Below are 19,735 nucleotides of genomic sequence, written 5' to 3'. Positions count from 1 at the left end.
CTTTCTCTTCTGGCACCCAAGTCCCAAGTTGTAAACTTACTGTTTGCAGTCTTTAAGGACAGAAGAACCCTAGCTCCACGAAAGCAAAGGCCGGCCTGTCTGTTCACCTTTTGCACGCACACACACAGACACACACACACACACACACACACTTTCTCTTCTGGCACCCAAGTCCCAAGTTGTAAACTTACTGTTTGCAGTCCTTAAGGGCAGAAGAACCCTAGCTCCACGAAAGCAAAGGCCGGCCTGTCTGTTCACCTTTTGCACACTCGATACCCGCCGATGTGTGTAGGATGAATGAGCCAACTCGTGGATCTCTAGGCAGGGCTTCTTCCTCTGCCCTCTACCCCTTCCCAGGCTGCCCACCTGACGCATTTTCTGCCAGTCCTACGGCCCGGTACTAGTCTTTCCAAACCGGGCCCATACAGAGCGGCACGCCACCGAGGCCTGTGTGTGTTAGGGCCCACACTGCTTTCGAGAATTGAATCGTCCCTTTCATTTAAGGAAAGGGGGAAGGGGCAGGTCTCTTTTTCAAAAGCGGGAAATGGTGGGCAGTGTGTATGAGTCTGACGACATTCTGCAAAAGCATTTCCACAACGGCAAAAATCTAGAGTTACTCCAACAACATAACAACTCCAACGTTTTATTCTCTTTTCCGCGTAAGTTTTGCTCGCACGACTTTATAACAAATTCTGATTTTTTAAAAGGGCATGGGAAATCACACCGTATGGAGATGGGCCAGGCTGGAACTGTGGCTGGACACTGGAGAGGAAATCACGCTCGCTCGCCGAAGCGGCCTCGAGCGAGCGGGTCCCGTGCGCGAGAAGTCAAAAAGAGCCCGAGGGCTGCGGCTCTCGGCTCCAAGAGATGCAGTTCCGCCGCGCAGCTCCGGGGTAGAAGCAGAAACCTAAGGCCGGGGTCAAACAAGCCCCGACCTGGGCCTCGCGGGGGGCGGAGCGCGTTCCCGCCGGGACCTAGTGGCCAGGCCGCCCATTGCGTCCCACGCGGTAGACCCATCTCCTGCAGCCCGCGCTCCGCACGCCCACCCGTGGGGCGCAGCTGCCAGGCGTGTCTATTTGTTTGTTTGTTGTTTAAAGCAATCCTGGAGCACACGATCAGCAGCATCTGAAGGAGGCGGGGGCAGAATTCCCTTCCAGGGAGCGCGCGAGGGGCATTCTCAACGGAAAACCAGACCAAAAGAGTAGTGACCAACTCTCCTCGGATTACTCTCCCCTGGCTCCTCCCTTTCTCCCCCCCAACCTCCAGATTTGCATAAAAAAGGCCAAGAAAACTCTGGCTGGGCCCCAGCTGCAGTTCACTCTGCTCCCCCCGGGTTGGAGCCCCCCGGAGCTGAGCTCTGGCTTGCCGCACGAAGCCGAGCGGACAGCGTCTCTCCCGCGCAGTCCTCCCTGCGCCAGGCGTCTCCGTGCTCCCGTCGCCCGACCGCCGGCTTTCCAGGTCCCCGAGCCGCGCAGAGCAGAGCCATCGGGCCGGGACGACCTCAGCGCCGGCTGCCTCCCGCTTCCCCGGCTCCGCTCTCCGCCCCGCAGGGGTCGCGCGCCCACGATGCCGCAGGGCCCTGCCTCACTGCTGCTGCTCGTCCTCGCCTCCTACTGCTGCTTGGGCTCGGCGCGCGGGCTCTTCTTCGGCCAGCCCGACTTCTCCTACAAGCGCAGCAACTGCAAGCCCATCCCGGCCAACCTGCAGCTGTGCCACGGCATAGAGTACCAGAACATGCGGCTGCCCAACCTGCTGGGCCACGAGACCATGAAGGAGGTGCTGGAGCAGGCGGGCGCCTGGATCCCGCTGGTCATGAAGCAGTGCCACCCGGACACCAAGAAGTTCCTGTGCTCGCTCTTCGCCCCTGTTTGCCTCGATGACCTGGACGAAACCATCCAGCCGTGCCACTCTCTCTGCGTGCAGGTGAAGGACCGCTGCGCTCCAGTCATGTCCGCCTTCGGCTTCCCCTGGCCGGACATGCTCGAGTGCGACCGTTTCCCCCAGGACAACGATCTCTGCATACCCCTCGCTAGCAGCGACCACCTTCTGCCGGCCACCGAGGAAGGTAAGCCTTTCCCCATATTCGCCCCCCCCCCCCGCCTCACTTCCCCGTTCACACCCAGCTCCGCTAAAGGCTTTCTGGGGGAGAATCTCGCGGCCCACACCCACATCCTGATGTGTCCCCGCCACAGGTGCCAGTCCCAGGAGGGGCAGATGCCCTTCTAGCCCTCGTGTGTCATCGGGACAAATTCGAGACACCACACACCGCCCCCTCCCCTGCCCAAGCCTCCTAATACTTTCCAAGTTACACCAGTTGCTTTCTTAGAGACAGTTAAAAGACAAAAAGGCGGGGGCGGGGAGGGGAAGGAAAGGAAGGAAAGAAATGAACTGAAAGGCGTTTTTTTCCTTAGAGATATGCAATTATTTTTAAAGATGTTGGCCCTGGTGCCAAAATTCTGAGAGCGCTGGAAATGGTCCTGTGTGGAGTGGGTAGTGAGTGAGCACCCTGGCCAGAGAGGCTCCTCGCCCAGCCTCATGCAACACGTTCTTAGCACCCAGCAGGATTCTAGGCACCGAAACATTCCTTTATAGGCAGGTTAGCCAAAACGCACAGACAGTCCTTGAAGGTATTTTGTTGTTGTTGTTGTTCTTTGCTGACTTAGGTTTTGGAAATAAAAGCCAGACTGTCTCAGAGCATGTTGAAAATTGAGCACTGGTTGTATTGCTCGGGTATCTAAGGAAGGGGGCATAAAGGAAATCTCCAGGAATCATTTTTCTATCACTAATCAGTTTATATCTTAGGAGTGGTTTTAATTAACTGGAGAAAATTTGTGCAAAAGATAGTTTCCCAGGTTTTTAGAAAACAGAGGGGGAGTTCCTATGCAAAAAAAAAAAAAAAAAAAAAAAAAACATCAAAGCAATGAAAACCTCATGGGTTCTTGATATTCTTCCTGAAAGAAAAATATACACAATGTGTCTAAACTGATTCAGGTCCCCCTGAGGTGGAAAAGGAGCTTCCTAATCCCTTGCAGGGCTCCTACAGCCTTTCCCTTTCAATCTTTAATTGTTTTCCTATTGCCATCATTGGTTAAAGAAAATGCACAGTTGTTTAGCAATCTTTCCTGGCAGGCACCTCCAGTTTGCAATCATCTTATTGGTTAGATTTCTAATTTATTGCAAATGTTTGGCATATTTCAAACATTTGTCTAACATATACCACAGACCAACCAATACAGGTTAGTAACATTTTATATACATTCCTAGAGCTCCTAATTGGAAATGTTTCATTTTGTTTGAGTGAGGGGAATTAAGGTCAGTTTTATGTGTGTTACTTTTGTTTTTATTTCTTTCCACCATCAGCACCAACATTATACAGGTTTCTCCAAATCTCTATATTCCCCCTTCAAAATAAAAGTTTATGGTCTTCAAAACTATGCTCTGCAATTTTTCTAATTTGATACATATCTCTTATATCATAAATCACGAAGTTTTTTCTGTGAAAATTCACTTTCATATGAATGAAAATCAAATTTTACCTAAATTTTATTTTTACTTTTTAAATGTTTTATTTATTTGATAGAGATAGAGAGAGGGAGAGAGAGCGCACACAAGCAGGGAGACTGGGAAAGGGAAAAGCAGGGTCCCTGCTAAGCAGGGAGCCCCATGAGGAGCTCCATCCCAGGACCCCAGGATTATGACCCAAGCTGAAGGCAAACTTTTAACAAACTGAGCCACCCAGACACTCCTTACCTAAATTTTAGACCTAGCATTAGCACATTTATAAATGCAAGAGAGGGAATAGTATGTTTCCTCCCCCCCCCAACGCCCCCCACCCACCCAAATCAGACTCTTAGAAGAGCCTTTAATAGGCTTTCTGATTGTCATGCTAGCACATATTCCTACATTTGGTCAGACCCCCATAGACCGATCACTTCAGAAAAAGCTTTGGGTTTTTTGTTTGGCTGATTGTTTATTGATTTGGGGGTGGGAGGCATTGTTTTTGAGAGTTTGAAATGGACAAAGTGGAGCAAGAAGAACCTGCACCAGGAAGGAAGATAACAATGAAATAAAAGCAGCTTAACCACACACTTGACAGAAAGCCCACAGGCAATACGGAACCGTGAGTGCAGTGTGCCGCAGTTGCTGAGGTGTGTTTCTAAAGAGGCAAGAGCCCCAATGTAACCCAGACAGCCCTAGCCACTTCTTCCAGTCCAGACTTGAGAATATCTTGAAGCCCCCCCCCCCCCGAGATACAACTCTACTGACCTGCGCTTGTGTCATGCAACTGAAAAAGACAATCTTGTGGCCATATTTTGTGGTAACTGATTTACCAAAACCGCTCAAGTTTCTTCTGGGGTGTTCTCTTCAGAAAGGCTTTGGGAGCAATTTTTCAGAGACAGAATTTGTCTCAGGGGTTGGGAGGAAGAGCTAAAGAACCGAAACCCTCTGTACACTCTGCCCACAACACCATTTGCGGGGGGTGGGGTGGTAATTTGTCATTTATTAAACACAACTATAGGCATTCTTGTTTTGCCCATCAAAAAACGGTAGTCATGGAAGACATTCTTAGGATTGAGTAAGCCTTTTCAAAGGAGGCAGAAGCTGCTCTTGTCTGGATAAGCCCCTTTGAGTTGTTTATAAACGCCACCTGCTTTTCCCCTCTAAGCAAATTTACTAATTTTTTCAAATTTGTAGCTCCAAAGGTATGTGAAGCCTGCAAAAATAAAAATGAGGATGACAACGACATAATGGAAACTCTTTGTAAAAATGATTTTGGTAAGTAATATACCTCCACCAACAAAAGATTTCACATTCAAAAGTTTTATTTACCAGTAAAACTTAAAGGAACAAATCATTAAGATGTTACTGGGTAAGACTTGGGTAAAATACCATCATAGCTCATCTTTCCCAAAATCGTCTGACTCGCTCTATCCTAGCTGTCTCCCTATGTAACTATCTTGCCCTGAGTTGTATCTTACTAGGTGAAATTCATTGTTCTGTTAAGCAATAATCAAATAATGAGAATTACTCAAATTAGGAATTTTCGATGGCACATTTTTCATTTCACTTTGTCTTTTTCTTGCCAATAAGCATAATTTTGGCCAAGTTCTCTTCACTTTGATGTGAGTACCAGGAATAGAAACATGTAAATATTAGCCCCAGCAAAACAAATTCAAGGCATTAAGTCAGCCAAAAATAAAAATTTACTCCAGCATCAAATATTTTTTACCATATTCATAGCCCATAACACTTTGCTCCTTTGCATCCCATCACTAGTGACTATGTGACTAGTGACTACATCCAAGGTATTTAAATTTAAAAAGAAGAACAAAATACAGTTTTGAAATTTCCATTGGCAAAATACATGAAAGGTGCCATGATGACACAGTGTTTGGGGACAATAATGTGTGTGATTTGTTACCCAGGTTCATAGTGTGTAGGTGACTCCCCTTAAGAGAGTATTTAAGAGGGAAGAGGAATGGAGACTGTCCACACAGAGCTTCATCAGCACCTCTCCACTATCCTGAGGGCCCCAAGGTGAGGTCAGGAGCCCAGCTAGACACAGAACCCATGCTAATTTTGGAGTGGCCATGGACTTCACCCAGACATTCACTGGGACATTCTTGTCTTCATCCCATTCCAAGAGTCGACACCTTTTGATGTTTTTGAGAGGCTGGTATCCTTTAAAAGTATTCAGGCAGAAGGCTGAACTTAACTGGTAAGCAGATACGGTTCCTGTTCTATCAAACAATAATGAAGTCTAACAGATCTATATTAACATCTCTGTGTACTCAACAAAGTCCTTGAAACTGAGAGAAATCACTTGAGCACTCACTGCTGGGGCTGCCTCCCCACTCTCTCCTTACAACTTACCATCCCAGCAATCTCAGACCAGATCAGGTCCCTGAAACTCTGGAAACAATCCAATCACTGTTGTTTATAACCCTGGCTCTCTTCCAAAAGTGTCCTGGGTTTAACTTCAACTGATCCTAGAACAGCCATAGCTTTAGGAAAAACTTCACACTGCCAAGGAAGGGAAAAAGAAAGAAGGCAATCCTAAGTCCTAACCAATCTGTCCCCTCAGGAAGAACCACAAATGGGATGATAGGGTTTCGAATGTCTGTATTTAAATATACACAACTGTAAGGAGTAGAAGGCCAGGGATGCTGGTAGCAGCAATCTTAAATCTCCAGAGCCTTACCAAAACACACTTCTGAGCTTCCATGCTACAAGATTTGATTAAGGGGAAAATAGAAAAATATAATTTTAATAAAATGTGCATTAAAGTGTATATAAAATATCATTTTCTTCTGGCAGCTTATGTCCTTTGCACTAGATTTAATCCAGATCTCTCTCCTGACTTTCCATGAAAAAGTTAGTGATGTCATGGGGCTCTAAAATGATTGAAATTAGGGCTTGTGCACACACACCCACATATTAATACTTGCTTTATGGCTTCCCTTACAAAAGACCCAATTCCTAAGGATGCTCTATCATGACCTAGGCCCCTGAAAAAGCGTGTGTGTGTGTGTGTGTCCTAGTGTTCTCTCTCCTTAGAGGAGAAAGCCTTTCAAAAGAACATCGATATCATCTCATTTAAGGTATCACGCACACAGATTACCTCGCTGCTCTGTTTTCTATTTCCCCACATTAGTTTTGTCTCAGAAAGGATAATGAACCTGAATTGTAGGAAGTATATCTTATACTCCTGGTTTATAAGCAGTATTCTATATTGCCTCTCTACTTTGGAAAGTAATGGAAAAGTAGAAGGAACAAGGATAGAAATCAAATATAATTAACTTAAGTCATCCACGAAAGCATCACGCTCTTTCCCCACTGCACTCCTGAAGTACAGGGAAAATGTCGGAGGCCTCCTCACCGCAATGGTAAAAGTACTGGTGCAGAAGGAATCGCCCAGAACTGCTTCCCTGTGCATGCAACTTGCTGTTGGAGCAGGTAGTACCATTACCCTTGCCTCCTACCACTTCCTGCATCCCCACTCACATCTTCTGGGGCAGGAAAAGTTATTTTAGGGCATTGATTCCCTATATTTGGCCCCAGCTGAAAATCCAGGGAGGAAATGGGTGATCTTTTCCCATGGTGAGCTTTTGCAAAGTTGGTTATTTTATAACAAGAAAAGATAAGTAATAAGTCTTCCTCATGATTAAAAGTAATGGTTTTCTCCTGTGTGGAGCTCATGAATGTTTAATATGACCAGGAGCTCTATCACACATGCTCTATGTGTATAACATATCATCACTTCTCCCACCATATAACCTTCCCACCCCAGCCCTTATGCAGAGGCATCAGGAACAGGTGACATCTCCATGTGACTTATTCCATGGCTTAAGTCCCATAAACCCTGAGAACTCAGTACTTCAGTTTAGATGCACATCAGACAAAACAGTCATTGGCCAAATCACAGCATCTTTAATTTATTAGGTTGAGCTTCAGTCATTTCCTGGTCAGCTGGAAAAACCATGGTTAAAATCAAATTCCCTTTCTGAGACAGACAGAGAGAGAGAGAGAGAGATCCCCAAAGCAGTTACACACACACACACACACACACACACACACACACACAAACCCTATTCCTCTATGACTAATTTAAATAATGCATCCAACTCCATCAAAGTCAGGAAGTGCCGTTCACACACCATCTATACCGACTACTGTCAATGTCATTAAGAGTCTTAGGCTACGTCACACTTGGGCATGTTCATGTCCCAAACAGGACCAAAAATTTAAGAGACCACAGCAGTGTTAGACAAGGAGGCATGGGAACCAGCATTCTGACAGCTAGACTTAGCCAGGACACAACCTAACAGGGTGACCTCATGTAAGTCACTAACTTCTCTGGATTTCCAAATTCTTTGTGTATCAACAAGAGATTTCAATGGGATGATCCTTTCCAACCTTAAGATTCTACCCTTTCCCTGCCTTCATGGACTCTTGAAGTTTAATTCCAGCACTTATGTTTGTAGGGTTTTCTTTCCAAAAGCAGACTGTTCATGACTGTAAAATGTGTCTTTTATAGTCAACCACTTACTTTTAGTCTTAGCATTCTAGTGAATGCTATCCATTTTGGAAATGGTACCTATATGATCTGTAAACTCCTTGGCCACAGACAGGCAAATGATAGCAGATGAGAATGAGATCTTCAGAAAAACACTTTTACAGCTAAACATGTTGTGCTCTTAGAGTTTTGGGTATTTTTTCTCCTAGTTGCTTTACCAAATCAAATGCAGCTGCTGTAAGATCAATTCTTCTTCCCTGTAGTCTATTCTTTAGAAAACAATGATTGTGTGATATAATTTCCTTACAGGTTTGTCCAAAAACCTCTCCAATGTAATAAATTGAGTTTAAAGTTTATGGCCACAGAAGGATCACGTTTCACCTAAGAGTCAGGCATTTCTTTTCATGCTTTAGTTTCCAAAAGGGGAAGTCATTCGTTGAGAAGAGCTCAAGCCACATGCAATGGACATAGAAACACAAGAACACAAGGGTGAGGAAGAAAAGTTAATTGGGTCCCGCAAAGAGATTTTTGGAAGGATGGCTGATTGGAAGCAAGGTGCCTGGCAAGCCCTTTGAGGCTTTAGAAATGAAGCCACCTGCTGCCCTTGACAGGCTCATTAGCTGCAGGAAGCTCTTCTTCCCTCCCCCAGGCTGAGTATCACAAACATGTGAGGTGAGGAGAGCTCTCATTCTGTACGTATTCCCTTCTTACAACTGGTGTGATTCCGCCCCCTCTTGTCTTCACAGCACTGAAAATAAAAGTGAAGGAGATAACCTACATCAACAGAGATACCAAAATCATCCTGGAGACCAAGAGCAAGACCATTTACAAGCTGAATGGTGTGTCTGAAAAGGACCTGAAGAAATCGGTGCTGTGGCTCAAAGACAGCTTGCAGTGCACCTGCGAGGAGATGAATGACATCAATGCGCCCTATCTGGTCATGGGACAGAAGCTGGGTGGGGAGCTGGTGATCACTTCTGTGAAGCGGTGGCAGAAGGGGCAGAGGGAGTTCAAGCGCATCTCCCGCAGCATCCGCAAGCTGCAGTGCTAGTCTGCCCCCCAGGCCAGCTCCGGGGGTGCCCAGCAGACCCTCTCCGCTCTGGGTCCTCAACTCTCATTTCCCAAGCACAGGCCCTGTGGCTCCAGCCCTCAGCCTGGAGCAGCTTCCCTTGCCTTTTTGCACGTTTGCACCCCCAGCCTCTCCTGACTTACATGGCCTTAGGAGGCCTTGGGCATGGATAGCTGTTTTCACATACAGGAAAACCCACCCAGATATTGTAGAAATGTTCAAACTAATAAAATCATGAATATTTTTATGAAGTTTTTAAATAGCTCACTTTAGTTTTGAAGAGGTACAACTTGTGACTTGGGTCTGATTTTTTTGTTTGTTTGTTTTTCTGTTTGGTTTGGGTCAACCAATTTTCACTTTCCGCTATTGTTGCCATAATGTGCAAATGGCTTCATTCTTCTACGTGCCCCAACTATTGTGGGTCACAAACCTCGTTGAGATAAAGCTGGCTGTTATCTCGACATCTCTCAGCTCCAGCCTGAGACTGAGAACTTAAGCCTTATAGTAATTCACTTGTCATTTTAAATCCTGCATTTCCAGGTAGAGTACTTCCATTTATCAAAAGCACATTAACCATCATAGCAGGAGTTCTTTGGCTAAAGGGCAAAACAGATTTTATAATTCACCTGAGTACTTTAAGCTTTGTTTAAAACACTTTTTTACTTAATTTTGCAAATTAAACCACTGTAGCTTACCTGTAATATACATAGTAGTTGACCTTAAAAAGTTGTAAAAATATTGCTTTAACCAACACTGTAAATATTTCAGATAAACATTATATTCTTGTATATAAACTTTACATCCTGTTTTACCTACTGCCTGTCTTCTGTCTTTTCTTCTTAGTGGAAGGAAATGGGAAGGCCTCGTACAAGAGTGGTCGCCTCCCCTGTCCTGAGGCCCAGCCCTCCTGTGGTTTGAAGGATCTGTTTCTTAAGTGACTCAGGAAAGTGTCCCCTGAACTCCTGCCCCCACCACACACCACCTGGCTGTCACCTCATGCCTCAGATCTTGTACACATTTTACCACTGCAGACCTTGCCGGGAGGCACAGATTTGCAGGCTTCACAAAGGACTTTCTTGCTTTTGTCCTTTCTCAACATTTCAGTTGTAGCTATATGGCAACTCTACTCTAAACCCGAGGTTCATGACCCTTACAGTTGTGCTCTTCATCTCTGGAGATTTTTTTTTTTTTTAAGATTTTATTTATTTGACAGACAGAGATCACAAGTGGGCAGAGAGGCAGGTAGAGAGAGAGGAGGAAGCAGGCTCCCTGCTGAGCAGAGAGCCCGATGCGGGGCTCGATCCCAGGACCCTGAGATCATGACCTGAGCCGAAGGCAGCGGCTTAACCCACTGAGCCACCCAGGTGCCCCATCTGGAGATTTTTTTTTAAGATTGTATTTATTCATGAGAGACAGAGAAGGAGAGGCAGAGGGAGAAGCAGGTTCTCCAAGGAGCAGGGAGCCCAATGCAGGGCTCCATCCCAGGACCCCAGGATCATGACCTGAGCCGAAGGCAGACTCTTAACCAGCTGAGCCACCCAGGCGCCCCTTGTCTCCTGAGATTTTTGTAATGAAAAGAACCATTGCAATAATGTCAGTTCCTTCTCCACTTAAACTCTAACCCTTAGATACAGAGCCTTGATTTGAAGGATATCTACTATAAGGCAGAAGGTAGGGAAGGGACGGTGAAGAACTGGCATTAGGGTGAGAAGGGGACAGACAGATGTCCAGCCACAAAATGTCCATCCAAATGCTTCATTATTTTATGTGGGAACCTCCATAGAAATTCTGTTAAGTGCATGAGGACACTGAGGCTCAGAGAGGCTAGACAGACAGGTCCTAAGAGGCAGAGCCAGGGCTGAAACTCAGGCCTTTCAGACAACAAATTTTGTCTTCTATTCCACCTAGGACTGGAGTACAGAAATCTGGTGGCACTTATCTATTTAGCAAATATTTATTGGGAATCTGCCATGAGCCTTGTCCTGTTCTAAGTGCTGGGGATACATACATTAATCCTAGCTCTTATGGAGCTTATATAAGGGAGTGAAAACAAAATAAACAATCATAATTACTATTATATATTTACAACTTACCAGTTACATTAAGCATAACTACAGGTAATATGTGAGAGCAATAGAGTGTCCCCATCAAATCTGAAATTTTTACCAGCATTCATGTGAAGCTTTATCTGATAGCATTTCATGGATTTACTTTAAAAGTTTCCTGAACATACATCCATGACCTCTCTACAGTACTTCAAAGTCTTCTGGCACCAAAAGTCAGTACTGCCCACTACCTGGGCTATATGATTCTGACGATCCTTTCCATTTTCCTCGAAGTGGCTACTTGACTGCTTCTCATCTGATTCCACAAACTCAAGATAAACCCCCTTCCTACCAGGCCCCTCTGGATTAGACTAGAAGAGAGATGCTCATGGATCAAGGCTAACCCTCATTTTAAGTATTTGGAACAAGAGAGCAGGGACCCTGCAAAAGACAAAAAAAGGAGAAAAGACAAAAAAAAGAAAGGAGATAGTAAACCAAGGAATTAGGAATTAGGAGGGGGAAGTATGTATGATGCATAAAAAACTAATGAAAAGCAGTAATTTGGAAAACACTGATATATCTGAATGTTCCCTCTCCGGTCAAGTCAGAAGTTCCTTCCCATCTAATGGGAAGGAAAAGCTTCAGCTCTGAAGAGCAAGTGAATGCCAGACATGGCCTCTTTCACTCATACTTTGAGGAACCAGCAGCAAAGACATCACTCTGATGTCTGCCTCCTGCCGTCATGCCTCTCTATGGATTTTTCCAGCACCTGTTCCCATCTTTGATGCAGCTATGAGCCAATGAGACATGTTGGGGCAGGGCAGGTAGGTTTTTTGTTTGATTTTTCATTCTCTTTGGCATAATGGTTCAAATATATATCAACTATGTATTTATTATTATTATTATCATCATCATTATTATTGAAGAAAGAAAGCGGGTAGTCAGAAGATACTACATTTCTGCATTTCCTAAGACAATCAATAATCTGTTTATAAACTCCTAAAATGCTGCAGGCGATCTGCCGAAATAGAAAAATCCAAAAATCTGAAAACTATGTATCTACTATGCATATATTTCTTCTTCTCTTTCCTAAATAACTTGAGAAATTATTTGTTGCACAAGAGTAAATCTATAAAACTTCTTTGAGCAGCATTTCCTAAGTGTGTGGAGGACAAAGTTTCTATCCACATGCACACATTGATGTACTGAAATTCACAAGCTTAAAAAGAATCCATGTTATCTAATAGCACCCTCCATGCTTCATTGTCTATTCTCCTACCCAACTGCAACTTGACTAGATTTTTTACCTTTCAACTCTTGCTTACTATTAGGTGTTCAATGTTCTTGATGTGGGAAGAGGGCCACCTTGAAAAACAAATTCAGGCATATGTATCCTTCATGCAGTTACTAACTCTGGATTATAATTATGATTTTTGCCTATGGAGCACACTGGGTAACTACAAACTGACCCATTAACTCATTGAAGATTTACTGAGCACCAGCTATTGCCATGAATTTATTCATTTGATAATATATTGAATGCTTTCCTGCATGTAAGTACTCTTCTATGTAGTGGATACAAAGTGATTCTCATCCTTCAGCTTATATTTTGAATTAGGAATTGTATTAGGCACCAGAAAAAAGATGGATCCTGCCCAAAGGGAATGAACAATCCAGTAAGGGGAAAAGGCATGTAAACAAATAATTCTAATACTCTGTGTGAAGAGAGAAATGTATACATGCCGAGGGATGACACAGAGAAGAAAGTAGTTAACTCAAATATAAAACAATATTTCATTCAGGTTAAGCTTAGGATCAGGGCAAAGGTGCTTTCAAGGAGAGAACTTTCAGTGAGTTACACTGGAGTATCTTATATTAGGACACAGCCTAAGGAATTCAGTATTTATAATCAGTTTTATATATTGACTAATCAACTATGGTATTGCGGAATTATCATGTGGAAGGTATTATTCTAGAATGAGACTACCAATAAACCTAACATAAGGTCCATTGCTTTTATAATCCATAAAATTCCAAAACTCTTAAATGACAAAACAATGGATCAACATTTAGCTCAGAAACAAATAGCAATTCAACATAATAAAATATTTTTAAAAGCAGCCCATGACGGTCCAGAGAGTGATAGGTGAGTGCTAAAAAAAATTTCAGTTACTAAAGATAGCAGTTAATACAAATGGTGCTAGAAGAAGAAATCAAAGAATTTAAATGCCACAAGATGTCCCAATACAGAGTAATAATAATCACTTACTGGGGTGCATGGGCGGCTCAGTCAGTTAAAGTGACTGACTCTTGGCTTTGGCTCAGATCATGATCTCAAGGTCCTGGGTTCCAGCCCTGCATTAGCTCTGGGCTCAGCGGGGAGTCTGCTTCCCCTCTCTCTCCCTCTGCACCCCCACTCATGCACGCTCTCTCTCTCTCAAATAGATAAATAAATCTTCTTTTAAAAAAATCATTTATTTAACAATCTAGGCATTCTGCTATGCTGTGAAATAAGCAAAACACTAGAACTCAGTAACTGGGTCCTCAGTAGAAAGACACCTAAAAACCTATTCATTTACTCATTCATAGTATGTACTCTCATATGCACGTACACACAAATGTAATTCTGGCAGAAAATCTTGTAAAACTGTATAATTGAAGGGATATCAAAACAAACCACTTAGCCAACTAGAAACTACAGTACAAGTAGAAAACACCTTGGGGTGGCTTTTGAAATTCAGGGAGACCAAGGCCATTTAATTACTTCTGTAAACCTGAGACTGTTCAACTCTAAATAAAGAATTAATACTCTATAAACTATGCCTAAGCTCAATACACTGTCATCTCCTGTCCATCCTCAATTTTGAAATATAATTCTCAGAGCTTGTTTCTGTGTAAGGAAACACCCACAGCAGTAAAGAGCACCAGTCTACAGCCAGTCCTAGTCCTACCCCCTACATACCCCACTCCTCTATGAGCTCCTCATACTCTTCAAGTTCTTGAGCACAATGAGTTGCTCTAGCTGATGTGGGTGATCAGATTCTGGGTAGTAGCAGCTCAAGCAGGTAAGTGGAAAAAATGGAGCTGTAAATACTATCTACTCCTTTCTTCCAAAGAGATTTTTCCACCCCCAAGGAAGGACTCAAGCACCTCCATGCTGCCTTCTCCTCACTAGGCTTCTCTAACTGCATCAGGCTTCCAATCTGCACAATCCTAGGGCTGAGAATTCATTCAATTATTCAACAATCTTACACTGAGCAACCTACTGTGTGCCAGGTGCTATCTTAGATGCTGAGGTTCCAATGATGACCAACACACTATGGGCACTCTGAAGAAGCTCATAATCTTAACATGACACATACACATGTGACAGCTAACACTAATGGAGACCCATATTTCTCCTGACTTTCCTGGATACAGTCTCTCTGAGTGCTGTGTTCTTCAGGGTACAAATAAATTCACATTAAAATAATAGTAAAAATCAAAATGTCCAAGCCCAGAAAGTTTAACTGGAAAATTCCACCAAACATTTAAACAATGGATACCAGTTTTACACAATTCCTTCCAGAAAATAGAGAAGGGCATCCTTTCCTACTCATTTTATGGGCATAGTTTTGTCCTATACCAAAACTAGACCAAAAAACACCATGAAAAAAGAGATTTTTTAGACCAATATTTCTCATGACCTTAGATAGAAAATTTCTCAACAAAATACTCATAAATCAAATCCAACAATGTATTAAAAGAATAATATATTATAAGCTTGTTGGATTTCTTCAAGGTATGCGAGATTGGAAAGACATACTGTGTTTATTGATTAGAAGACTCAACATAGTAAAGATGTCAATTCTCCTCAAATTATCTATAGGTTTTATGTAATTCTTATTTCAAAATCTCATCAAGCTTCTTTCTAAACATTGAAAACATTATTCTAAAATTTATATTGAATGGTTAAGGCTCTAGAAGAGCCAGAATAATTCTGAAAAAGAAAAAGTGGGAGAAGGGCATTTGAGTGGCTCAGTTAGTTAAACTGTCTGCCTTCAGCTCAGGTCATGATCCTGGAGTCCCGGGATCAAGTCCCAAGTCAGGCTCCCAGTTCCACAGGGAGCGTGCTTCTCCCTCTGCCTCTGCCTCTATCTCTCTCTCTCTCTGTCTCTCAAGTATAAATAAATAAAATCTTAAAAGAAAAAAGAAGAAAGTGGGAGAAATTATCCTTCTGAATGCTAAGGCTTACTGTTATACTATAGTAATCAAGACTGTGTGCTACTGGTAAAGGAATACATGAATGAATAAATGAATGAATGAATGAAACAGAATAGAGAACCCAGAAATGAACCCATACAAATGTGCCCAATTAATTTTTGACAAAGATGTAATACAATGGAGCAGGGACAGCATTTTCAACAAATGATGCTAGAGCAATTGGATATCTCATGGGCAAAAAAATAATAATAATCTAAACCCCATGTTGTATATAAAAATTAACTCAAAATGGATCATGAACTTAAATATAAAGCATAAAACTATAAAAGTTTTAGAAAAAAAAAGACAAGATAAATGTATTTTTTCAAGACCTAGCACTTGGCAAAGAGTTCTTAAATTTGGTAACAAAAGCATAATCCATAAAAGGAAAAACTGACTAAAAAAAAAACTCTTCAAAATTTAAAACTTTTGCTGTCCAAAAGATCCTGTTAAAAAACATCAAATCATGACATTGTACACCTTCAATATCTCACAATTTGTCAATTCTACCTCAAAAAAGCTGAGAGGGAAAAAAGAACCTGTTAATGGAATGAAATGACAAATTTCAGATTAGAGAAAACACTGTATTTAACAATGGATTTGTATCTAGAATATATAAAGAACTGTCAAAACTCAACAGTAAAAAATCAAAATGTACTTAGAAAATGAGTAAAAGACATGAACAGACTTTTGGTGGAAGAGGATATACATATCGTTTTGATGAAGTCCACATGGGCATGGGAGAAGGAAGTTGTAGTCATGCCCCAGATGCTTGACACCCAGGTTCTACGCAGCAAAGGAGACTTCCTTGTAGTATCTAATTCCGTGGTGGGCAAAACATTGTGTTCAGGATGCCAATAAAGCAGGGGTTCCAAAAACAGGGAAAAAGGAGAAAAGCATTTGATTTTGATATATTCTTTTAAAGCATTAAAATAGTTAACAGGAGAAAACAAATTCATTGTATACTTACATGCTTTAAAATAAGAAGGAAAATTAGGAAGTGGTTGGGGGAGGTCATGATACTCTTTTTTAGTCTTTTGTACTTTTAACAAGCTTAACACTCACTAGCTACTGAAATTGAAAAGGGAGAGATTCTGAGCCTAGCATGATCCCTATTGTATTTCCTGGCCTAACTGCATTAAACTCTTACCTAATAAAGGATTAGAATGTGCAAAAAATAATAATAATGATAATCTAAAAATAATAATAATCGAATGTGATGGAAGTCTAGAAAATAAAAATTAAACTGAAAAGTTCCCCCAAACCAATAAAGTTACCCCCTGCCCAGAAGAGCCAAACCACCACCATAAATCCTGAACTTTTTATGTTACAAGAAAGAGTTATCTTGACAAAGGAGAGGCAGGAGAGATGTGCAAGTAGGGGGCAAAGTGGAGAAACTGAAAATCGAACAATAATAGAGACTCCAATGCCCCACTTTCAATAATAGATTGAACAAATACGCAGAAGGTCAAGAAGGAAATAGAAGATTTGAACAACACTAAAGCCAACTATACCGAACAGACATCTATAGAACATCCCACCAAACAACAGCAGAATACACATTTTTCTCATGTTGTTATATAAATGGGCAAAAGATGGTCCCTGTATATTGGCCCTTATGTTGTTTACTTTTTCACAGCAAATTAGTACCATTAGCTCAAAGCCAAACTCAAATTCTTACATATCCAAAATAATATTTTTAGCCATTTAGAACTTGCCTGCTTTGCATTCCCTCCAAACCTGCACCAAATATCCACTAGCCATAGATAAAACAAACCCTGTGGTCATAAAAGTCCCCAAACCCCTGTTGCCCTTTGGTGCTGACTCCGATCCTCCCATCCTGCCACTGAATGACACCATTTAGACACATAAGCCCTTCTCAGTTCACCTCTTCCCAGGGACCTGCCTTTCCCTCTTCCTCTGTTAGTCTCCTGCTGGGAGGGACTTCCCCTTTCCTGGAACCCCAGCAAAACATGGCCCAATAATGCTATTGTGCAATACTGCCATCTCACGTTATTGTCTTTCCTTGATCAGCCCTGAAATCCTTAACCTCACCACAGGAGTACGCAGGGAACATTCTCCAGGACAGGCCATATGTTAAACCATATAACAAGCCTCAGTACATTGAAAAGGACCCAAATCATGCAAACTATGTTCTCCAACAATAATGAAATGAAATTAGAAATAAATCACAGAAGGAAACTTAGGAAATCCATAAATGTATGGAAATTAAACAACACCTTCCTAAATGTGTTTGAAATTTAGGTGAATAAAAACAAAAACTCCACATACCAAAGACCAACAGATGCAGCTAAAGCAATGCTCAGAGGGAAATAGCTGTAAATGCTCCAGTAAAAAAGGAGAAAGATCTCAAATCAATAACTTAACCTTCTGTCTTAAAAAAACAAGAAGAGCAAACTAAGCCCAAAGCAATCAGAAGAAATGGGACATTATACAGATTAGAGCAGAAATAGATAAAATTGCACCTAGGAGAACAATAGAGAAAATAAAACTTGATTGCTTAAAAAGATCACCAAAATTGAGATGCCTGGGTGGCTCAGTCAGTTAAGCATCTGATTTCAGCTCAGGTCATGAACTCAGGGGGGTCCTAGGTTCTAGTTTTGCCCCAGGTTCTATCCTTAGCAGGGGGTCTGCTTCTCCCTCTTCTTTGCTCTATCCCCCTGCTTATGCTCTCATGTAGGCTCTGTCTCTCAAATAAATAAATAAAATATTTTTTTAAAAATCACCAAAACTGACAAAAATTTAGGTAGACTGACAAAAATAAAATCTAAATTACTAAAACCAGGAATGAAAGAGGGATATTACTACCAAACTTACAAAAGTAAAAAGGATCATAAGGGAATACTATGAACAGTTTTATGCCAATGAATTAGACAACCTAAATAAAATGGGCAAATTCTTAGAAAGACACCAAATTCCAAAGTTGATCAAGAGCAAATAGAAAATCTAAATAGACCTATAACAAGTAAAGTAACTGAATTATTAATCAAAAAATATCCCACAAAGAAAAGCTCTAGCCCAGAGCGTTTTGCAGGTGAATTCCAGCAAAAATTTAAAAAATTAACATCATTCATTCACGAACTCATCCAAAAAAGTAGAAGAAAAGAAAATGCTTCTCAATTCATTCTATGAGGCCAGTATTACTTGATTACTACAACCAGGTCGCAGAAAATCACAATCACAAGAAACAATCACAAGAAATCACAAGAAAAGACTATAGACAAATATACTTTATCAATATAGATGCAAAAATGCTCAACAATCCAGCAGCATATTAAAAGAATTATACACCATGACCCAAGTGGGACTCATCCCAGAAATGCTAGCTTGGTTTAACAAATGAAAATCAATCTACGTAAAACACTCTATTAATAGAACAAAGCACAAAACCCACATGATCATATCAATAGACACAGAAAAGCACTTGAGAAAACCTACTGGAAAAAGATGGTTGGGGGTGGGGGGAAGTGAAGAAAGGAGGGAAAGTAAGAAGAGAGGAGGGAGGAGGGGAGAATGGAGGAAAAGAAGCAGGGAGGGAAGGAAACAGTAAAGGAGGGAACAGGTAGAAGGGGAAGGGAGAGGAAGGGAGAGACAGAAAGGGAGAGGGAGCACCAGAATCCAGATTGGAAAGGAAGAAGAAATCAACTACCTCTATTTATAGATGACATGATTCTGTACATAGAAAATCCTAAGGAATCCACTAAAAAACTATTAGAACTAATAAATGAGTTCAGCAAGACTATGGGATCCAAAATCAACATAAAAAAATAAACTGTATTTCTATACTCAAGCACTGAACAATTCAAAAATAAAATTAAGAAAATGCCTCCATTTAAAATTTAAAAAAATAAAATACTTAGGAATAAATTTAACAAATACAGTATAAGATTTATACACTGGAAATTATAAAACATCACTGAAAGAAGTTAAAGAACTAACCAAATTTTAAAAATCCTATGTTCATGAATTGGACGACTTAATATTGTTAATATGGCAATACTATCACCAAATTGGTTTATAGATTCAATACAATCCCTATCAATATTCTACCTGTCCTTTTTGTAGAAATTGACAAGCTGACTCTAAAACTCTTATGGAAATATAAGGCACTAAAAATAGCTAGGATAATCGTGGGAAATAAAAACAAAGTTGGAAGACTTTCACTTTCCATTTTCAAAACTTAATACAAAGCTATAGTAATCAAAAACAGTGTGTGGTACTAGCACAAGGATAGATAGACATACCAATCAAAGGAATAGAATTGAGAATCCAAAAATAAACCATTATATTTATGCAACTGATTTATGACAAGGGAGGCCAAGATAATAATTCAATGGAGAA

The 19,735-nt window shown here is 41.6% G+C and overlaps 1 protein-coding gene across 1 annotated transcript; it reads left to right on the top strand.

Moving 5' to 3' along the window:
• Positions 1-1,439: 1,439 nt before the first annotated feature.
• LOC111154704 (secreted frizzled related protein 2) lies at positions 1,440-9,902 on the top strand. Its single transcript, XM_022514558.1, has 3 exons — positions 1,440-2,065; positions 4,696-4,776; positions 8,764-9,902. The coding sequence occupies exons 1-3, from the start codon at positions 1,567-1,569 to the stop codon at positions 9,066-9,068; spliced, it is 885 nt and encodes a 294-aa protein (XP_022370266.1). The 5' UTR covers positions 1,440-1,566; the 3' UTR covers positions 9,069-9,902.
• Positions 9,903-19,735: the final 9,833 nt, after the last annotated feature.

The sequence above is a fragment of the Enhydra lutris genome, unplaced genomic scaffold (assembly GCF_002288905.1).
Source record: "Enhydra lutris kenyoni isolate GAN:26980312 unplaced genomic scaffold, ASM228890v2 scaffoldscaffold3, whole genome shotgun sequence".
NCBI lineage: Eukaryota > Metazoa > Chordata > Mammalia > Carnivora > Mustelidae > Enhydra > Enhydra lutris.
The sequence above is the reverse complement of the archived record's forward strand: the minus strand, read 5'-3'. Positions and strand labels throughout refer to the sequence as shown.